The 24191-nt window shown below is 40.6% G+C and overlaps 1 protein-coding gene across 2 annotated transcripts in view; it reads left to right on the forward strand.

Annotated features, from left to right (window-relative positions):
• The window catches only part of GRIN2A (glutamate ionotropic receptor NMDA type subunit 2A), a 636116-nt gene that overhangs the window by 429918 nt on the left and 182007 nt on the right, over positions 1–24191 (forward strand). For both annotated transcript variants that reach the window (XM_056536194.1, XM_056536195.1), the window contains one exon: positions 616–1208. In XM_056536194.1, coding sequence (XP_056392169.1) covers positions 616–1208 — 593 coding nt within the window. The remainder of the gene's footprint in view (positions 1–615; positions 1209–24191) is intronic.

Below are 24191 nucleotides of genomic sequence, written 5' to 3' on the forward strand. Positions count from 1 at the left end.
CCTGGTGACCCTTCTAAGATTTGTTGTATAAATGTGAAAAATGTCACTACATCCATAGTTATATTATATGCTTTTCAACTTTTACATTCACTATGGACTATTTAATGTTTGTGTTTTCTTGCCATGAAAAACACACATAGAAAATGCAAAGCTTTTGAATACTTATCAAGTCTTAGTCTTAGCAATGTGTGGAAGCCCCATAAAGAATGCATGGAGTGCTGGCCTTGCATGGCTGCTGCACCATTTGTTCGGGGGATTGTTTAGATCGGTGGGGGTCCCAGTGGTCACAACTTCACCAATCAATTAGTTATACTATATCTTGTATATAGGCAATAATTTTCAATCTTGGAATGATGTCTTTAAGTTGAGTGAAGAATAGATATACACTTTCAAATAGCTTAAGTTGTGACACAGTAGGGGTGGATCATTAAACCTATGTTCTTAAAGTACTTTATTACATCTTTAACGTGTACCTGCAAAATACATGGAAAAAAACCTTACTTGGAAAGTTTCTGTATAACATAGTCCTCATTTTGATTGCATACTTGTTTGCATTGAGTGAACATTGTGCGAAGTAATATTTCCATCCTGATATGTTGTACTCTTCTTTTACAGGATGCCATGTCAACTTTCTTCCAGTTTGGAGCTTCCATCACGCAGCAAGCTATTGTCATGCTTAGAATTATGGAGGAATATGACTGGCATGTTTTCTCTCTTATAACAAGCACTTTCCCAGGATATCGAGACTTTATAAGTTTCATAAAAAACACTGTGGAAAATAGTTTTGTGGATTGGGATGTGCAGAATGTAATTACTCTGGACGCATCATATACTGATGCACAAACCCTTACTCAGCTGAAGAGGATCCATTCTTCTGTTATACTCCTTTATTGTTCAAAGGATGAATCGATTAGAATATTTGAAGAAGCACGCTCTCTAGGCCTTATGGGATATGGTTACATCTGGATTGTTCCTAACCTGGTGACAGGTAACACAGAAATAATACCATTTGAATTTCCAACTGGATTAGTTTCTGTATCTTATGACGACTGGGACTATACCTTGGAAGCCAGAGTGAGAGATGGCCTCGGAATTATCACCACAGCTGCATCAGCCATGTTGGACACGTATTCTATAATTCCAGAAGCCAAGACAAACTGCTATGGTCAAAACGAACGGAATGAGATGCCAGCTCACACTCTGAACGAGTAAGACTTTATTTTCCTCATTAATCCCTACCAGTATAAACAATAGATGCAAGCCAATGCACAATTGTGACTTTCTAGATTTTAAGACCACACATCATGCAGAATAGTTTCCACTACGTCATGCATTATATTTTATAGCCAACTAGCTTATGGAGATAGGAGGCTGCTAGCTGCCAGGTTTATATCACAAAATGTAATGAAACATGTAATTTTTCCACTAAATATAATGCATTCACACACATACACAGATACAGCTAAATAGCATTCAATATTTTCCACAGGGTACACTAAAAAAGTGACATTGGCTTTCATGTGTGTTATTCATGGAAATATTACCTGTTGTGAGATCATCATAAAGATACAGCACTTTAAAGCATTACTGTCATTAGTAAGAAAATTAAAAAAATGCTTAAATCAGTGTAGTAGTGTAGTAATGTGCCCTAAGATCTGTACGCGTTATAATAGGCATGTTTTTATATGTAAAATAGTCTTTTTGCATTTCTCCTGGAGGCTGGGGGTGTTTCCCCTGCAGTATGATGAGCACCTTTCCTTCCCCATCCCTTGTCATGAGGTCTGCATAAACATTTTTAAATTTGCAAAGCTTTTTTGCCTAAAGTGCATGCTCTATAGCATGCTCTTGTGGCCAAAAAAAATTATGTTTTAAATTTTCCCAGCTTTGTGCCCAAAGTGCATGCTTTTTATAACGCTAAGGCTAAGTTTCCACTTGTTTATTTATTTTTTTTTTTTTCTGGCAGTGTTTGGAAAACTGCCACTGCAGTTTTTGAGCCAAAGTCAGAAGTGGATCCATAAGGGAGGAGAAGTATTAGTCCTTCCTTTATATGTCCTACTCCTTTTGAATACACTTTTGGCTTTGGCTCAAATACTGAAGTGGCAGTTTTCCCCCCAAAAAAATAAAAAAAACAAGGGGAAACTTAGCCTAAAGCAGCCATGTGGAACCTATATGATGCAAATACACAAGAAATATCTTCATAAAATGACCAAAGAGAAATCATTTTGCATATAAATAATAATTGAGCACCTTGTACCGCTTGTCAGTGTGTATGGAAATGCTTCTCTTCTGAAAAGAATGCAAGCTGTCTGGATCACACAGGTGTTCAACTCAGCTGCTAAAAGCTGGGTTATACAATGCTCTGAGGCACAGCTGAGAAATTACCACACCCCTCCTCCCCCATCCCTCAGAGAAAATGGTCCTTTTGTTAATGTACCACAAAATGTGGTACATTAACACGTTTGCAAAATTAAAGAGACAGAGACCCCTAGTGCCAATTATTTTTCACATATTTAGCAATCAATTTTTTAATTACGTATATATGGAAGATGCTTAGTTTTAATGAAATACCTTTTTTTTTTTTTGCTAAATATGTGGCCGGGCACTCTAAGCTATAAAAGAGTGGTCCGCCACCGTTAGCTAAAGCCCACCCACCGTTGATCAGTCATGTAGTACTGATCAGCATTTTTTTTTGTGGTGCAGGTGCTTTTTTTTGGATTATAGCGGCTTTTTTATTTTTATTTTTTGCACTTATAGGCAGTCCGTGCCACCACTAGCAGGCCTGTGCTGTGTGGACAGACCGTACCTCTATGTGCAGCCTGCCCCACCGCTGTCAGTGATTTATCCCTAATCAGCGTTTTTTTGGGTTTCAGGTGGGTGCATTTTTTCAGGGTTAAGCATTAATTTTATTTTTCAGGTATTTTATGTGGCGGTCTGTGTACGTCCTCCCACTGACTTCTGCGCCCCCTGCCGCCACCAAGCACTATTCAGTGCGCACACCACTGATTAGGTACACACTTTTCTTTGGCACAGGGCTTTTTTCTGTTAGGCCGGGTTTAGTTAGTTAGGTTAGGGCAGTTTATGGAGGTAGTATTGCACCACACCACACCACACACAGCACATACACAAATAAAGTTATTTCCCCTCACATATATATACTTCACCCCCCATTAGATTAGGGAAATGGCTCGCAGAGCGTTTTCAAAAGAGGAGGCATATGCCATACTTGCCTCCGACACCGAAAGCGCCACAGAGGGCGAGGAAGACCCCAGCTTCCTTATTTCCTTGTCCTCCTCATCATCTAGTTCTGATGATGAGCCACCAAGGTGGCAGAGACGCCGCCATGCGGGACCGCAAGCCTCCTCTGCTCCTGACCCTGTGCCCCATGCTGGTATGAGTCCCCCTGGCGCTCATACTAGTCAAGCACCCAGCTTAGTTCACTGGTGCCCCGTACCGGAGAACTTGTCTGGACTTAGCCAGCGGCCCACAAGCCAGTGGTTCCTGAGTTTGTTGGCGACTCAGGAATCAAGATTGACATCGTCCGGTTCACTGAAATGGAATATTTCATTTTTTTTTTTGTGACGACTTTGTCAATCTGATGGTTGACCATACGAACCTGTACACCCAACAGTTCGCCACCGCAAACCCGTGCTCTCTATTGGCTAGGCCCAATGGCTGGTTCCCAGTCGATGCAGCTCAAATGAGGACATTTTGGTGCCTCGTGCTGCATATGGGCCTGGTCAAAAAAGCCAGTGTCAGGCAATATTGGAGTTGGGACTTCCTTTACCAGACTCCACTCTACAATATGGTCATGGCACTTCCCCGGTTCGAGTACATTCGGAAATGTTTGCATTATGCTGATAATGCGGCATGTCCTCCCCGAACTGATCCCGCGTATGATCGCCTGTATAAAATCAGGCCGGTCAATAATCACTTCGAGAGCTCTATGTCCCTGGAAGGGAGGTCGCTATTGATGAGTCTCTCATCAGCTTTAAGGGGAGACTCAGCTTCTGGCAATACATCCCAACCAAGTGAGTGCGGTATGGCGTGAAGATGTATAAACTTTGCGAAAGTACCTCAGGGTACACTTTCAAGTTTATGGTGTATGAGGGACGAGATTCCCGTATTGAACCCCCAGAATGTCCCACCCCACCCCCACTCCACTCCACTCTACTCTGGGTGTTAGCGGGAAAATCGTTTTGGGCCTTTTGCACCCATTGCTAGTTAAAGGTTACCACCTTTACGTGGATAACTTTTAGGCTAGTATCCCTCTCTTCACATCCCTCACTGCCAGATCCACGGTCACTTGTGGGACAGTCTGGAAGAATCAAAGAGGCATTCCTTCCTATCCCCTCCAAATTCCTATCACCCGGGGTGAGTCCCGTGCCCTTACCCATAAAAACCTGTTGCTGGTAAGGTATAAGGACAAGAGGGATGTCCTTATGCTCACCACAATTCATGGGAACGGCAACACCCCTGTCCCTGTGCGAGGTACCGAGGGACCGGTCCTCAAGCCTGATTGTATTCTGGACTACAATCAGTATATGGGGGGGGGGGGGAGATGATCTTTCTGATGAAACCCTTAAGCCATGTAATGCCATGTGAAAAACACGGCCATGGTACAAAAAAGTTGCAGTCTACATGGTACAGGTTGCCATGTATAACTTTTTTGTACTGTCCCAGTGTGCTGGCAACACAGGGACATTCCTGCAGTTTCAAGAGGAAGTTCTAAAGGCCCTCATCTTTGGTGACCGCCAAAGAGCGGGTCAGAGCACCTCTGGAACTGTGGGCCCCCAGAAAAAATGCAGAGTGTGTCACAAGAGGGGGATTCGGAAGGACACCACCACTCAGTGTGACACTTGCCCGATCATCCGGGCCTCTGCATTAAAAACTGTTTTCCCCAGAATCCGACTCCAATGTTCCAGTCCAGAGTACATTGTCTTCCAAATTTAAAACCAAAACCTCTTTGCTAATACCCCGATATCCCCCCCCCCCCAAAAAAAAAGGGTCATGGGACAGAAGAGTCAACAGCATTGGGGGTGTGCAGTTGCATCAAATGTGCAGAGCTCTCTCCCCACCTGAGCGGGGTGCACATTTGAGGTAACAGAATCGGGACTGCCACACACATCACATTCCCAGACTGATGATTTACAGCATACGGTTCGGGGCGTGCATCATTTTTACTTTTTGCTATACTCTGGGTCATCATTCTTGGAATTGGCAAGTATTAAAATTGCAGTTTTCATACTCCCCCATAGTACACTTCTTCCATTCCTGGAAAATAAATTTAGGGAACACCTGTCCGTTCCAAATGTCCACTTCATCCCTATACACCATCCCTAGGGGGTGTACTGTTTGTAATAAACTCACATGTGGGTGTTCCTTTTATGTATTTTCCTCTGAATGTATGTAACTGTTAGGTCCGTAAGAAACATTGGCCTCAAATGCGAAGAGTTCTCACTCATGAGCTCTGTCGTATTTCCAGGCGAAAATTCGGAGTCACATGTTAGTTGTTCCCAGAAAGATGAAGCAGAGCATAGGTTGAAAATTGCAATTTTCAAAAGCTACCCTTCATCCATTCCTGGAAAATAAATTTAGCAAACACCTGTGTGTTCAAAATGTCCTCTTTCCCCCATACCCATTCCTCAGGGTGGGTACTTTCTGTAATAGTGTCACATGTCGGTGTTTCATTTTTGTATTTTCCTCTGAATGTATGTAACCGTCAGCTACTGACATGCCATAGGCCTCAAATGCAAACAGACCCCCTATGACTTCTGAACCCAACCAACACGTTACCCCATATGTGGATGTATTTCCATAGTCAGGGGAAAAAGCTCTTCCAAATATGTAACCCAACCCATTACCCCTTGTGAAAATGTACAAAATTGGGTAACCCCAGCATTTTAGTGTAAACAAAAAACCTGTGAGGTGTAAGTACTCTACTGTATCTACCCCTTGTTACCTTCCTTGAGAGGTGTAGTTTCAAAATTGTGGTCCGTTTTCTTTTTTATATTTTTGTCAGAACCTCAACTATTGCAGTGCGAAGCACCACTTTAGGCCTCAAATCTCATTGGTGCTGCCTCACTCCTAAGCCCTGTTTTGCACCCGCATAGTGCTTTACCGTCTTGCAGCATTGCAGTGCGCCCACAGACCACTTTACATCCACATATGGGGTATTTTCTTTCTCAGGCAAAATTGGACTACAAATTTTGGGGGCCTTTTGCCCTATTACCCCATGTGAAAATGAAACCTTTTGGGTAACATTATCAATATAGTCTGAAAAATCTAATTTTTCACTTTTACTGCCCACTGTTCAAAAAGCCTGTGAGGTATAAGTACTCACTGTAACCCTTGTTACATTCCTGGAGGGGTGTAGTTTCCAAAATGGTGTCACATGTGTTTTTTTTTTTTTTTGCTGTTCTGGCACCATGGGAGGTTTGAAAATGTACATGGCCCCCGACTTCAATTTCAGCAAAATTCTCTCTCCAAAAGTCCAATGGCGCTCCTTCTGTTCTGAGACCTGTATTTAGCCAGCAGAGCACTAAACATTCACATATGGGGCGTTTTCTTAATCAGGAGAAATTGGACTTCAAATTTTGGGGACCATTTTCTCCTATTACCCCTTGTGAAAAAGATAAATTTGGGGTAACACCATCATTTTAGTGTTAAAAATCAAATTTTCCATTTTCATGTCCAACTTCAACGCAAAGTCGCCAAACACCAGTGAGGTTTTAAGGCTCACTATACTCATTGTTACTTTCCTTGAGGGGTGTAGTTTCCAAAATAGTATTCCATGCGTTTTTTTTTTTGGTTTTTTTTTGATGTTCTGACACCATGGGCACTTCTTAAATGCAACATGGCCCCCAAAAACCATGACAGCAAAATTTGTTTTAAAAAATCCCACAGTTGCTCTTTCCCTCTTGAGCCATGTTGTAAGCCCGCAGAGCACTTAATGTCAACATATAAGGTATTTCCATACTCGAGAGAAATTGGGCTATACATTTTGGGGGGCTTTTTCTCCTTATACCACTTTTTTTTTTTTTTTTTTTTTTAAATGGGTCTACAAGGACATTTTAGTGTAAAAATGCTGATTTTGATTTTTCTCCTCCACTTTGCTGCTATTCTTTTGAAACACCTAAAGGGTTAACAAACTTTCTGAATACTTTGAGAAGTGTAGTATTTATAATGAGATCATTTACGGGGTATTTCTCACTCAAAGGCCCCTCAAATCCACTTCAAAAATAACTGGTCCCTGAAAAATTCAGATTTAGAAATTTTTGTGAAAATTTTTAACATTTCTGCTATACTTTGAAGCCCTCTAATGTCTTCAAAAAGTAAAAACATGTCAACTTTATGATGTCAACATAAAGTAGACATATTGTATTTGTGAATCAATATATGATTTATTTGGAATATGCATTTTTTTTACAAGCAGAGAGTTTCAAAGTTAGTAAAACGCAAAATTTTCTAAATTGTCATGACATTTTGGGATTTTTCACCAAGAAAGGATGCAAATAACGACAACAATTTACCACTATGTTAAAGTAGAATATGTCACGAAAAATATTTCTCGGAATCAGAATGAAAGGTAAAAGCATCCCAGAGTTATTAATACTTAAAGTGACAGTGGTCAGATTTGCAAAAAAGGGCTGCGTTCATAAGGTGAAAATGAGCTGCGTCCTTAAGGGGTTAAGATCAGGGTGGCAATTGATTACATTTTTAGCACTTGTTTTCTGGTGCAATTTAGTATAAAAAAGTTGTCCAGGATTAGAAAAATGCTGCTTCTACTTTGCAAAAACAGTGTCACTCTTGTTCACAGGTTGTGTGTAGTACTGCAATTCAGTCCCATTCACTTTAATAGAGCTGAGCTGCAATACCAGACACCACCTGTGGACAGGAGTGGTACTGTTTTTTTTTTTTACAAGAAAGGAGCAGCATTTTTCTATTCCTTGACAACCCCCTTAATTCACTGGGTATGAGACTGTGAAAAAAGCCTCATGTAGAGGTAGAGTATGGGATCATAAATTTCTATAGGTGCATGTGTAATATGGCTTTGTTCAAGAGGTCTTAGGCTGGGTTCACAAATCATAATTTTAAATTGGTTTTCAATGGTTGTTTGCTTTGAGGTGACCAGATGCCTAGAAAGGAAAAGGATAATATCTGAAATCAAAATGAGACCAATTTTTCAATCTCCTTCCTTTGGGATCCATTCCTGCTTTAAAAAAAAAAATCCCAGTTAAATTGCTGCTTCATGTAATCTCTAAGTGCTCGGTTTCCCAAGCCCTTCAATTACTTCAGACCCTCACTGCAGCCAAAGCCTTTCCCAACAGACCTCTGTCCCTGCTAGAGTATTGTATTAATATAAAGGGCAATAATATTATGAACCTGTGTTAGCCATTTATTTTCATTGATTCCTTATTTATATGATCTCTTTGATTTTCAGTCTGAAAAAATGATGAGAGAAGAAAGCAAAGGTGGACAATGTCATCTAGTAATGTAATAATAATCAATAAAGCATTGTATCCTTAATGGGAAGCTGCCAGTGCTTTAATGCTGCCTGAAACAGGCTCCCTTTAAGAAAACAAGCTGATAAAGGCCATTTTCACTAAATTTATTTTTCCCTGTTTTCTGGGCCATAAAATGGCCAAAATGCTCAGAAAACCTAACTCAACAGTGCACACTCACATTAATTCTTATGGCTGTAAGACTGGTTGACATGTTTTTTGGTTGATTACAGTTGGAATAACAGTGTTTTTTTTATTGATATTTCCAGCCATTTAAAAAAATAATAATAACAAAAAAAGACAACTTTTCATCCAATTTTTTTTTGCTGCCATTTTTTTCAGGAGAATCAGACAATTTTCTTACAGCAGAAAATACCAGCCATACACATCATGTGAACATGGCCATATTCTGAAACACTTTGGGGTTTCAGAGAAATCATTGGTTTAACAAGGAAACTAGTCATCAGGGAAATTCCTGACAACTGCTCCACCAGGTCTCTACCTACGTGTATATGGGGATAGACTGTGGGGACCATGGATCCCATGATGGTAATTGGCAGCTCTTAGGGCTCATCCACACTGCGGACATTTAGCCGGCCAAATTCCACTGTTGAATCCTGCTTGCAGCAGGGTCCTATCGTGTTCAAAGGGATTCTACTGCTCTGTGCATACTGCAGAATTTTAGTACCTGACTTCAGCCAGACTGCATTGCTATCTAGGAGACAGCGCATGTTAATGTGGTCCTACCGCCAATGATGCTGTAAGCAGAATTTCCCCTGCTGAATTCCAACGACTGACGAGTGAATTCCACCGGTATGAACCAAAACATTTTAGAGTAAATGATAACCTGTCTCTGTTTCTTGCTGCCTATGATTCAGGCTGATAGGTGCCCCTACCTGCACTAGTTAACCTATCCCCTCACACCTCATTCTGTTTTTTTCCCCTGCTATAAACTGTCACCTAGCTAAAATTTTTAACAGCTCCTCGACCCCTTACAGTTTGGTTTCTGCTCCCTACACTCCACAGAAACGGTCCTAACCAAAGTCTCTAATGATCTTCTGACTGCCTAATCTAATAGCTATTTCTCTCTACTGATTCCCCTAGACCTCTCTGCGGCTTTTGACACTGTCAATCACCAACTTCTCCTCAGTCTCTGCTCCATTGGTCTTAACCCCTTAAGGACCAAGCATTTTTCTGTTTTTGCACTTCCATTTTTTCCTCCTTACCTTTTACAAATCATAACCCTTTCAATTTTGCACCTAAAAATCCATATGAGGGCTTATTGTTTGTGCCACCAATTCTACTTTGTAATGATATCAGTCATTTTACCCAAAAATCTACGGCAAAAAAAAATCAGGAAAAAAAATCATTGTGCGACAAAATTGAAGAAAGAACACAATTTTGTAAATTTTGGGGGCTTCCGTTTCTACGCCGTACATTTTTTGGAAAAAAATTACACTTTATCTTTATTCTGTAGGTCCATACGATTAAAATGATACCCTACTTATATAGGTTTGATTTTGTCATACTTTTGGAAAAAATCATAACTACATGCACGAAAATTAATACATTTAAAATTGTCCTCTTCTGGCCCCTATCACTTTTTACTTTTTCCACGTATAGGGTGGTATGAGGGCATATTTTTGCGCCATGATCTTAAGTTTTAATCGGTACCATTTTTGTTTTGATCGGACTTTTTGATCGCTTTTTATTCCTTTTTTTTTTTTATGGTATGAAAAGTGACCAAAAATACGCTATTTTGGACTTTGGAATTTTTTGTGCTACCTCAGTAGTGGATCGCCCCCCTGGACGACCAGGGACTGGATACAGGCATCTTTAGATGCCGCTGTCAACTTTGACAGCGGCGATCTATAGAGTTAATAGCCGGCCACGGCGATCGCCACATGTCGGCTATTAACGCCGGCCCCAAGCTACAGGAATCAGCTGGGGGCCGGCCGGTATGACACAAGCTCGAGTCGGGAGCCCGCGTCAAACCACGTTTATGGCCATTGGACGAGCATAGAAGTCCATGGTCGTTATTGGGTTGAGGACTCTGCTTTCTCCTGGTTTTCCTCCTACCTCTCTGACCACTCCTTCAGTGTCTCATTTTTCAGGTGTACTTCTCCTCTTCTCCTTGCTGTCGGGGTTCCCCAGGGATCAGTCCTGGGTCCTCTCCTCTTTTTTCTCTACGCATTTCCCATTGGTTTCCAGTATCACCTCTATGCTGATGACACACAGCTCTATACCTCTTCCCGTGATATAACCCCTGCACTCCTACAAAATACCAGTGACTTTCTCAAACATCATGTTCTCCTTATATCTTAAACTAAATATTTCTAAAACTGAACTAGTTACATTTTCTCAATAGACTGATGTACCTAAACCTGACATTTCCATTTCGGTATGTGGTATTGCCATAACTCCCTGGCAGCAAGCTCGCTGTCTTGGAGTTATACTAGACTCTGATCTGTCTTCCATTCCCCATATTCAATCTCTTTCATGTTCTTGCCACCTGCATCTCAAAAACATCTCCAGATTGTACATGTTGCTCACTATTGAAACAGCTAAAACTCTCATTATTGCTTTGATTCACTCCCACCTTGACTAGTGTAACTCTTTACTAATAGGCCTCCCCTTCTCTAAACTCTCCCCTCTCCAGTCCATCCTCACTGTCTCAGCCAGACTCATCTTCTTTTCCAGTCGTTACACCGATGCCTCCCCCTGTGCCAGTCACTTCACTGGTTACCCATTGAGTCCAGAATGGAGTACAAAATCCTCACTGGCACCCACAAAGCTCTCCACAGTGCTGCACCTCCCTACATCTCCTCCTTCATCCCTGCCTACCATCCTACACGTGCTCTCCACTCTGCTAACGATCTAAAACTAAAATTTTCTATAATCCATACCTCATACCCGTCTCCAAGACTTTGCTCATGCTACACCAGTAGCTCATGCTACACCAGCTACACCAGTTCTCTGAAATGCGATACCCAAATCCTCAGACTTAACTACAACATTCACAGTTTTAAATGTTCCCTGAAGACACATCTCTTAATGCAGGCCTATAACATTTCCTAATTGGCTTCCACTACTACCACTTTGCCCCTTTTGAGAACTCTTGGTCTTGGAGATATCAAAAGCTCCATATTCAGCAGTCTCCCCCTACGCTCTATGCACTTTAGACATTTCAAGATTAGCTAGTGAATGGTCCACCCTCCTATATGTAACTTTTCCTATTTATAAAATATGGCTGGACCATTGTATCAATAAAGCACTTTCTGCCTTTTGTCTCAACCCCACTCCTCGTAATCTGTAAGCTCGTCTTTATTTGTATCCCCAAAATTGTAAAGTGCTTCAGAATCTGTTGGCGCTATATAAATAAAATTATTATTATTATTGTTATTATTATGATTATTATTATTATTTAAATTCTGTCAGATGACCGCATATAACATATGACAGAGGAAGAGAAGGTTCACTTTAAAGTTGATTTAACTTGTTAGGTTATTGGTCTCTTCAAACATTACCTGTTTCTACATAATATCATAGATTCTGTTTACTGTGCCTTCTTTTCTTCTTCAAACAAGCTTATCACCCAGTAGCATTATGTACCATAGCTACTAGTATTATCATACATATCACTACCCCATCATCTTCTTCACTTTATTTTCATTACCATTCATTGTAACCTTCTTGGAGCAGCTTAAATAAATGATAATTCTATCTCAAATTATATAGGGTTAAAATCACCATTTAACTATGATTCATGTAGTAACCTCTAGGAATGTGTAGACATTTAAATCCCTTATAGCTTCTCCTCAAATCCATTAGCAGACATACAGTACCCTATTTTACAGTATATAACCTTGTAGAACGTAGTCTATTGATAAAAATTGGTAATTATTATACTTCTCCTCTGGCTACAGCTGTTCCCTCTTATATTACTTAAAACGGACCTGTAGCCAACCAAAAAAATGAGATTTTACCATCCTTAACCCCATAAGGACACAGCAGGTTGTGGCTTTGAGGACATAGTACTGAATACTTGGGTTTCAATGACACCTTTCATTTTACAATTAAATGTTCCCATTCAATGACAGCAAACACAGATCATGAAAATGGTGAGAAATAAAAGCACAAAATGCTAAAGGGGTAATAGACACCAACAGCTTTTCCTGGCTAAGGCTGGGTTCACATCACGTTTTTGCCATATTGTTTTCAATCAGTTTTTCTAAAGAAAACCGTATGGCAAAAAAACGTATGGAACTGTATGGGAAAAAAATTAAACCGTATGTGTTTTTAAACTGTATACTGTTTTTAAAAGTGAATACGGTTTTATATAAAAAAAGCAATACGTTTTTGAAAATTTTGTACATTTTTAATGAGAGGGGTGTTGGGTGGGGACTTTAGGATGCAAATGCTCACAAGCAAAGTAAAAACTGGATACGGTTTCCTGTATGGAACCTTATACATGTGCGTTTCCCATTGATGTCCATGTTAAAAAAAAATGTATGCAGTTGCAGTACGGTTTTTAACCTCTTAAGGACCCAGGGCGTACCTGTACGCCCTGAGTCCGCTCCCGATCTATAACGCGGGGCCACGGCCGGGACCTGTGGCTAATAGCGTGCGGCATTGATCGCGCTGCCGTGCGCTGTTAACCCTTTAGACGCGGCGTTCAAAGTTGAACGCCGCATCTAAAATGAAAGTGAAACCATGCCGGGTAGCTCAGGGAGCTGTTCGGGATAGCCGCGGTGAAATCGTGGCATCCTGAACAGCTTACAGGACAGTTGGAGGGTCCCTACCTGCCTACTCGCTGTCCGATCGCCAAATGACTGCTCAGTGCCTGAGATCCAGGCATGAGCAGTCAAGTGGCAGAATCATTGATCACTGGTTTCTTATGAGAAACCAGTGATCAATGTGAAAGATCAGTGTGTGCAGTGTTATAGGTCCCTATGGGAGCTATAACACTGCAAAAAAAAAAAGTGAAAAAAAGTGAATAAAGATCATTTAACCCCTCCCCTATTAAAAGTTTGAATCACCCCCCTTTTCCCATAAAAAAACAGTGTAAATAAAAATAAACATATGTGGTATCGCCGCGTGCAGAAATGTCCGAATTATAAAAAATATATCATTAATTAAACCGCACACTCAATTCCAAAGTCCAAAATAGTGCACTTTTGGTCACTTTTTATATCAATAAGTCCTATCAATGCAAAAACGGTACCGCTAAAAACTTCAGATCACGGCGCAAAAAACATGAGCCCTCATACTGCCCCATACGCGGAAAAATAAAAAAGTTATAGGGGTCAGAATGACAGTTTTAAACGTATGAATTTTACTGCATGTAGTCTTGATTTTTTTCCAGAAGTACAAAAAAATCAAACCTACATAAGTAGGGTATAATTTTAACCGTATGGACCTACAGAATAAAAAGAATGTGTCATTTTTACCGAAAAATGTACTGTGCAGAAATGGAAGCCCCCAAAAGTGCAAAAATGTTTTTTTTTTTTTTCAATTTTGTCTCACATTGATTTTTTTTCCGTTTTGCCGTAGATTTTTGGGTAAAATGACTGAGGTCATTACAAAGTAGTTATGGTTATGGTTATGGTTATGGTTAGGAGTTATGATTTTTTAAAGGTAAGGAGGAAAAAATGAAAATGCAAAAACGGAAAAACCCCGGGTCCTTAAGAGGTTAAACTGGAGACACCAGACGGAACCATATGCACTTTTAAAAACAGTATATGGTTTTCTTTAGAAAAACTGATTGAAAATAGTATGGCAAAAACATGACGTGAACCCAGCCTTACCCACAATAAAAGGGGCTCTTCCCTTTAAAGGAGTTGTCCAAATAAATATTTTAAACCGTATTGTTTTTTTCAAAAGATTTTTATAAACCTGCATGGTTAACCCTTTCTCACTAAGCACTGAGCTGCTTCTGTTGTTGCTGCTGCTGTGAAACTAAAGGGAGGAGGATCCCCGTTCAGCACTTTGGACATACAGCAGTAGATTCACTGCTATTTACACAAGTTGCATCTGTCCAGAAGTTTAGGGGTTTTATAAATGAGAAGAAAACTTTGATTTACCTTTGAGGAACCATGCAGATCATTTTCAGCAGGCAGACTGGCTAATCGCTGATACACAGCCTATACTGTGTTAGGCTTTCTTCCTCTAATACTCATAATAATCCCTACCCCCAATTCCTGTAAGTTATTCTGGTCTGTCTGGAAACAAATGTTCCCTGACAACAGGCAGTGGACAACAAACACCAAGTGACCAAGACTTTAGAGCTGTTTTTTATTGAGGTTTTTTACGCCCTTTTTTTTTATCGTTGATAAAGTGATTAATATTCCAGTAATTATTGTGAAATGGATGTCTAGAGAAGACAGCAAATGAGTTATAAATGAAATGTCTCAGTGAACTATAGCTAAGTGATTAATATGTTAGTAATATGACAAATATGTTAGGAAGCACACTGTCTATCAAATAGAAGGAAGTTGTTTAAAATAACAAAAAACATTTAAACTTAAAATTGCTCATGGTGGGTGGGAGAACTGCATATGCTGAAATGTCAAACATTTTTAACTGGATAGGGTCTTAGAGTTGAGGCCCCGACTGATCTTTAGATATAGCTGAGTATAGATCCACTCATTTTTATTCACTGAATCTGTTTTTTTTTACCAAACTATATATCTATCTGCTTTGCTCCTCCTGCTCCAAAATAATGCTGCTCGCAGATACAACAGTATGTTTGATATAAGAAGTTTGTTTTAACCCCTTAAGGAACCAGGGTGTATAGGTATGCCCTGACGTTATGGGACTTAAGGACCTAAGATGTACCTGTATGCCCGTGGGAATTCCGGTCTCACCCAGGCGCCGGGTGGGGACCAGACTGGTATGCCTGCTGAAATCGGTAATTTGTGGCAATTCCCGGTCAATTGGGTCCCCAGTGACCCAGAAAAAAAGGGTGATAGTGCCGTTCGAGACGAATCCGGACTCCTGTTGTGGGGGTTTCCCTAACAGCACCCGCTCCGCCCCTATTCCGGAGGGCGAGAGCGGTGCCAGGAGTCCTCACCTGGACCTGGAGCAGAGACATCGGCGGCGTCAGGCAGGATCCGGCAGAGCAGCAGCAGGAGGTAAGGCCGTGCCTCCTGCTGTTGCCTAGCAACAATTCCCAGCATGCACAAAAGAGCATGCTGGGAGTTGTTATGCCACAGCAGAAAGCACAACTACAACTCTCAGCATGTCCTTTGGTAGTTTGTGCATGCTGGGGGTTGTAGTACTGCAACAGCTGAAGGCACACTGGTTGCAAAACACAGAGTTTGTTACCTAACTTAGTGTTTCGCAACCAGAGTGCCACCAGCTGTTGCAAACTACAAATCCCAGCATGCACTGAATGACCATACATGCTGGGAGTTGTAGTTTTGCAACAGCTGGAAGCACACTGGTTGTGAAACAGTTAAGCAACAAACTCTCAGTGTTTTGCAAGCAGGGTGCCTCCAACTGTTGCATAGCTGCAACCCCCAGCATGAACGGACAGCCAAAGGGCATGCTGGAACTTGTAGTAGTATGCCTACAGCTGTTGCATAACTACAAGCCCAAGCATGCTCTTCGACTGTCACTGCATGCTGAGAGTTGTAGTTTCTACAACAGCTGAAGGCACACTGGTTGTGAAACACTGAGAGTTTGTTACCTGTTTGTTAGCTGTTGCAAACTACAACTCCCAGCATGCACTGATAGACCATACATGCTGGGAGTTAAGTATCAAACTCTCAGTATTTTGCAACCAGTGTGCCTACAGCTGTTGCATAACTACAACCCCCAGCATGCACGGACAGCCAAAGGGCATGCTGGGAGTTTCAGTTTTGCAAGAACTGAAGGTTTGGTACATGTACGTGGTACATTTACATAGTAGGGGGTTTACAGCGAGTTTCTCGCTGCAAGTTTGAGATGCAGCAAATTTTCAGCTGCAGCTTAAATTCCCAGCGGGAAATTTGCTGTGAAACCCCACCTGTGTGAATGTACCCTAAAAACACTACACAAAATAAAAATCAAGAACAACATATTTCATATGCAATATATTTATTAAAGTACAACACTGTAATCGTGTAGCGACTGGTGTGGGACAGTATTATTTACATACGTACAAATGTATGTGTGTATGTAAATAATACTGGCCCACACCAGTCGCTACACGATTACAGTGTTGTACGTTAATAAATATATTGCAAATGAAATATGTTGTTCTTGATTTTTGTGATGTTGCCTTAACATATTTCCTCCTACCCTAGACGAGTAACGTCTACACAAGTTATGTCTATGTGCACCTACACAAAATAAAAAGAAAAACACGACATATACCCCTACACAGTCCCCTACCCCCCAATAAAATGAAAATGGCATATAGTGAGCCTTAACACTCCACAGGTGTTTGAAGAATTTTCGTTAAAGTTGGACGTGAAAATGAAAACAATTAATTTTTTCACTAAAATGCTGGGTTATCCCAAATTTTTCATTTTCACAAGGGATAATAGGAAAAAAAATCCCCCCAATATTTGTAACACAATTTCTTCTGAATATATAAATACCCCATGTGTGGATTTTAAGTGCTCTGCTGGCACACTACAGGGCTCAGAAGAGAATGAGCACCATTGGGCTTTTGGAGAGAGAATTTGACTGGAATTGAAGGCCATGTCCATTTAAAAAGCCCCCATGGTGACAGAGCAGTGTCTGTCTGACAGATTTTTTGAACAGTGGTCCATGAAAATGAAAAAAAAAATTTTTCATTGGCACAGCCCACTGTTCCAAAAGTCTGTAAAACGACAGTGGGGTGTAAATGCTCACTGCACCCCTTATAACATTCCGTGAGTGGTGTCGTTTCTGAAATAGGGTCACATGTGGGGGAGTCCACTGTTCTGGCACCATGGGGGCTCTGTAAATGCACATGGCCCCCGACTTCCATTCCAAACAAATTCTCTCTCCAAAAGCCCAATGGCACTCCTTCTCTTCTGATGATTAAAGTGCACCTGCAGGGCACTTTACATCCACATATGGGGTATTTCCAAACTCAGAAGAAATGGGGTTACAATTTTTTTTTGTTCGGGGGGGGGGGGCATTTTAGTGAAATAAAAAATTAATTTACACATCCGACTTTAACGAAAAGTCGTCAAACACCTGTGGGGTATTAAGGCTCACTATACCCCTTGTTACGTGCCTTGAGGGGTGTAGTTTCCAAAATAGTATGCCATGTGTTGTTTTTTTTGCTGTTATGGTACCATAGGGGTTTCCTAAATGCGGCATGCCGCCCCCCAAAAACCATTTCAGCAAAATTTGCTTTCAAAAAGCCAAATGTGGCTCCTTCTCTTCTGTGCATTGTATTGCGCCCGCTGAACACTTTACGCCCACACATGGGGTGTTTCCAACTGGGGTTACAACTTTTGGGAGACATTTTCTCTCATTACCTCTTCAGCAAAATTCACTCTCCAAAATACCATTGTCTAGTGCACTCACAGAGCACTTTATGTTCACATATGAGGTATTTCCTTACTTGAGAGAAATTAGGTTACACATTTTGGGGGGCTATTTCTCCTTTTTCCCCTTATAAAAATTCAAAAACTGGGTCTACAAGAACATGTTAGTGTAAAAAATTGAGATTTTGAAATTTCTCCTTCATTTTGCTGCTATTCCTTAACAAACTTTATGAATGTCATTTTGTATACTTTGAGGGGTGCAGTTTTTATAATGGGGTCATTTATGGGGTATTTCTAATATGAAGGCCCTTCAAATCCATTTAAAAACTGAACTGGTCCCTGAAAAATTCCGATTTTGAAAATTTGTGAATAATTGGAAATTTGCTGCACAACTTTGAAGCCCTCTAATGTCTTCCAAATGTAAAAACATGTCAACTTCATGATGCAAATATAAAGTAAACATATTTTATATGTGAATCAATATATAATTTATTTGGGATGTCCAATTTCCTTATAAGCAGAGAGTTTCAAAGTTATAAAAATGCAAAATTTTCAAATTTTTCATAACATTTTGGAATTTTCACCATGAAATGATGCAAGTATCGACAAAAAATTTACCACTAACATAAAGTAGAATATGCGGTATGCACTGATGAGGGCAGAAAAATATGCTACAGTGCTCTTAAAAACAATTTTTTTTGTAACACACCAGCCGGTGATTACTTTTCCCTGGCCTTTCACAGTATCTAGGCTCTTGAGCATTTAACAGGTACAAAATAGTACACTACTTAGATGTGGGTATGTGATATGCACTTATGCAATTATGAGGTCCAAAAAATTAGCTACAGTACACTTAAAAATACGTATTTTTACCTGTGTCCCAGATTCCAAAATTCCTTTAGAATCAGAAAAAGTCAAAATACCACATGCCATTCAAAATAAGAAAATTATACATACGTTCTCTGAAGAAAAGGATCCTTCGTTAGATGATAATATGAGTATTGTGTGTTCCAGTGACATTAGCTCATCGGAGGAACAGGAAAACATGATACAGCTTAATTCTGCAACTGAAGAACCACAACAAAGAATGAACTACTTAAAGCCTACTGGAACTGAGGAACTTCAAAATGGTAAATCTACCACCTGGGATAGTCAGTCAATTCCAACAGCCAGTGGTCAGTATCCATGGTTCCCTGTTTCTGCTAGTCCTTGGCAATATTCCTATTATTCCTGGTATCAAAATGACAATAATGTTTCCTACAATACACAGTTAACCAATCCTGATAGTCAGTCATCTGCATTTGCAGTGCAAAATTCCTATAATACAAACCAGCCTTACTCTGATTTCAATGGACAGATTCAAGCACAGATGTATTCAGTTTCTTCCCCTTTTGGTGCCAATTTGCTATACAATTATGCAGAACCATCCTCTTCTTCAAATCAGAATCCAGTGTCAAATCCATACTCTTACAGTTGTACTGGAAATACAGGCTGACCATGGAGTTCTTGGCAATAATAAAGAAAACACCATGAAAGATGAAACAAGATGAAAAGGTGAAACAAGACAATGATCTCTAGATACAATATCAGAATTTTTAGTTGCAAAAACTTTGCAGTTGACTACTTGCAATAGTACTATTTATGCCAATGACATTTGTAGTTTTTGGCACATTTCTTAACTGTGCCAACTTTTTGTATGTTTTTGCATTGTATTATCTAAAGTTAAGATGTCTTTGCCAGTATTTCATTTTTATAAGCAAAATACTTATTTTTATATATTTTTCCATTTTTTATACAAGAGTTTTCCTCAGGGTACTTGCTTAAAGTGTGTATTAGAAATGAGCAAACTTTTGAAAAATTTGATTCGGCCGATTTGCCAAATTTTTCTAAAAAATTTGTTTTGATCTGAATTTTAAAATGGCTATTTCTGGCCTACAGAGAGCCTCAATAGGGGTGTAGAACACTTTGCTGTGTTTTAACCCTCATATGAAGTGAGCTGGGGTAGAAATAATACTGTTATTCAGAATAACATGCAGATTACCGACATCGCTTTTAGAATCACTGCCACATAGCGGCACAATGACAGAGCCTTGAGGTGGCATCAGTATGAGGAGACCACATAGTGGCTGAATGAGACAGCGTGGAGGTGGTGGCAGCATGAGGAGACCATACAGTGGCTGAATGACACAGCATGGAGGTGTTGGCAGCTTGAGGAAACCATATAGTGGCTGAATGACACAGCATGGAGGTTTTGGCAGCATGAGGAGTCCATATAGTGGCTGAATGACACAGCGTGGAGGTGTTGGCAGCATGAGAAGACCATATAGTGGCTGAATGACACAACGTGGAGGTGTTGGCAGCATGAGAAGACCATATAGTGGCTGAATGACACAGCATGGAGGTGGTGGCAGTATGAGGAGACCATATAGTGGCTGAATGACAGCGTGGAGGTGTTGGCAGCATGAGGAGACCATATAGTGGCTGAATGGCACAGCGTGGAGGTGGCGGCAGCATGAGGAGACCATAAAGTGGCTGAATGACACAGCGTGGAGGTGTTGGCAGCATGAGGAGACCATGTAGTGGCTGAATGACACAGCGTGGAGGTGTTGACAGCATGAGGAGACCATATAGTGGCTGAATGACACAGCATGGAGGTGTTGGCAGCATGAGGAGACCATGTAGTGGCTGAAAGTCACACCGTGGAGGTGTTGGCAGCATCAAGAGACCATATAATGTCTGAATGACACAGTGTGGAGGCGTTGGCAGCATGAGGAAACCATATAGTATCTGAATGGCACAGCCAGGAGTTGACAGTAGCATGAGTAGAGACTAGGCCTTCACAATCCCTAAGATTATAAAATGAATTCTGAAATTTAAGGCGAAGATTTTGGTTAGCTAGTGCTACCATAACAAAATGTTTATTCCCAGACCCAGTCCCAGCAGCATCAGTAAACCTTATATTGCCTGAATGGCACAGCCTGGAGTTGGCTGAAGCATGAGGAGACCCCAGGGCTTCACAATCCCTAAGAAAAAAAGACGAAGTTTGAAATTTAAACTGAAGATTTTGGGTAGCTAGTGCTACTATAACAATTTTATTTTTTATTCCCAGGCCAAGCAGCATCAGTAAACCATATATTTGCTGAATGGCACAGCCTGGAGTTGGCAGCAGCATGGCGAGACCATTGAAATCTATGATTTTTACATTTAAATTTTAGATTTTGGAATTGATATAATGGATTTAGTAATTGAAATTTCACTACTCTGCCTGACATATTGCATTTATGAGGGAACTGAGGAACTTCAAAATGGTAAGTCTACCACCTGGGAGTATCCGCAGTTCCCTGTTTCTGCTAGTCCTTGGCAATATTACTTTTATTACTGGTCTGGTATCAACATGGCAATAATGCTGGGATAGTGACTCAAGGGTAGCCACATGTTCCCTACAATACACAGTCAATATATGGAGACCATATAGTGGCTGAATGACACAGCCTGGAGGTGGCTGAAGCATGAGCAGACCATATAGTGTCTGAATAGCACAGCCTGGAGTTGGTAGCAGACGAGGAGACAATAGGGCCTTACAATCTCTAATAATAAAAGATGAATTTTTAAATTTCAATTGAAGATGTATGGTACCTAGTGCTACCATAAACATATATAGATAATGTCCTAGGCTCGGCAGCATCACTAAACCATGTAGTTGCTATATGACACATACAGGAGCAGGCAGCAGCATGAGCACAAAAGAGGGGTTCACAACCCCTAACATTAAAAGGTGAATGTTGAAATCTCTATTGAAGATGCATGTTAGCTAGTGCTACCATCCAAAAATGTAAGGCCCAAGCCCAAACTATGTAGTTGCTGAATGACACAGACAGGAGCAATTAGCAGCAGGAGTACACAAGAGGGTTTCATAACCCCTAAGATTGAAAGATAAATGTTGAAATCTCAATGAAGCATGTATGTAAGCTACTGCTAACATCCAACAATGTAAGGCCCAAGCCCAGCAGCATCAGTAAGCCAAGTAGTTCCTGAAACACACAGTCAGAATCAAGCATCAGCAGTACACAAGAGGGTTTCATAACCCCTTACATTGAAAGAACAATGTTGAAATCTCAATTAAGCATGTATGTAAGCTAGTGCTAACATCCTCAAATTTAAGTCCCAAGCCCAGCAGCATCAGTAAGCCAAGAAGTTCCTGAAACACACTGTCAGGAGCAGGCATCAGCAGTATACAAGAAGGTTTCATAACCCCCTACATTGAAAGATCAATGTTGAAATATCAATGAAGCATGTATGTAAGCTAGTGCTAACATCCACAAATTTAAGGCCCAAGCCCAGCAGCATCAGTAAGCCAAGTAGTTCCTGAAATACACAGCCAGGGGTAGGCATCAGCAGTACACAAGAGTTTCATAGCCTCTTACATTGAAAGAACAATGTTGAAATCTCAATGAAGCATTTATGTAAGCTGGTGCTAACATCCAAAAATGTAAGGCCCAAGCCCAGCAGCATCAATAAGCCAAGTAGTTCCTGAAACACACAGGAGCAGGCATCAGCAGTACACAAGAGGTTTTCATAACCCCTTACATTGAAAGAACAATGTTGAAATCTCAATGAAGCATTTATGTAAGCTAGTGCTAATATCCAAAAATGTAAGGCCCAAGCCCAGCAGCATCAGTAAGCCAAGAAGTTCCTGAAACACACAGTGAGGAGCAGGCATCAGCAGTACACAAGAGGTTTTCATAACCCCTAAGATTGTAAGATCAGTGTTGAAATCTCTATTGAAGAGGTTTATTACCTCGTGCTATCATCAAAGAATATAAGGCCCAAGCCCAGCAGCATCACTGAGCACAGTAGTTCATGAAACATACAGCCTGGAGCAGGCATCAGCATGAGTTTACAAGAAGGCTTCACAACCCCTAACATTAAAATGTTAGTGTTGAAATCTGCATAGAAGATGTATATTAGCTAGTGCTAACATCAAAAACTTTTAGGCACAGGCCCAGCAGCATCACTAAACCAAATAGTTGCTGAAACACACAGCCTGGACAGGCAGCAGCAGAAGTACACAAGAGCCTAATAACCACCAACATGAAAAGGTGAATATTGAAATCTGTATAGAAGATGTATGTTAGCTAGTCCTAACATCAAAAAAATTAACTAGACAAGAGTGTGAGGGATGGGCACTGCACACTATAGAAACAGCTAGTAATACAGCACAGCAGTATCACACCTGGTGAACAGTGATATCATCAATGGGGTGCCAGACAATAGTAGAACCAGCAATTCCACATGTAAATCCAAAAGAGGAAAAAATAAATGTCTGCACTCACCATTAAAGAAGGGAAGGTAGCAGACTTTATTGAAGGAATGTCCATGTATACAACAAATTCGGACATGTTCAATGTATAGTCCATATACAATGCAAGTTCACCTAGGTGCACTGAGGGAAAGACAGCTACCAGCCGGCAGCCGGAGCGTAGTAGAACGACAGGGCGGTTTCACGTCAGTGACGCATCATTCGGTTCCTGATTCCTTGGATCAACAACCAGGTATATAGGGAAGAAAGGAGGAGGGGGAGGAGTGACCTTCTCCAACATAAATACAAAGTATACATGTTAAAATCAAATAGAAATCTGAAACAAATTTTTATCCTGCTATTTTATAGAAAAGAGCTGAAATCATTTCTTTCCTTAAGACCTAAAGGGCCTAGCGCTTTTAATTTTGTAATCCATTTTGCTTAACATTGCAACAATTTTATGTGTCTGTCTACACCTTGCGGTTGTTGTTGAATATGTTGCATGCCTGTGAATTGAATATCTCAGATTTTTCCATTATGATAAGCATCTATATGGGATATAAATCTAGTAGCACCTATTTTTGTGCGTAGAGAATATAGATGTTCTCGAAATCTAATAATATGATTTATTTTCGTTTTTCCTATATAGAAAAAGCTGCAGGTGCAGACAAGACAATAGACTAAGAAATTAGATCTGCAAGAAAGATAATCCTAAACAGATAATCCTAAACCTGCAAAGTGGTATCTGCTCCCCAAAATTCATGAGTCGCTGACCCACCCCCCAGGACGTCCCACTGTCGTGAGGATCGGGTCAGCGACCGAAACCCTGTTTAGCTTTCTCGAATGGCTAATCTCTCCTCTCCTTCCTGGTATTCCATCTTTTATTAGAGATACTAGCGACTTGTTAAGTAATTTGGAGGATTT

The sequence above is a fragment of the Hyla sarda genome, chromosome 8, assembly GCF_029499605.1.
Source record: "Hyla sarda isolate aHylSar1 chromosome 8, aHylSar1.hap1, whole genome shotgun sequence".
Taxonomy (NCBI): domain Eukaryota; kingdom Metazoa; phylum Chordata; class Amphibia; order Anura; family Hylidae; genus Hyla; species Hyla sarda.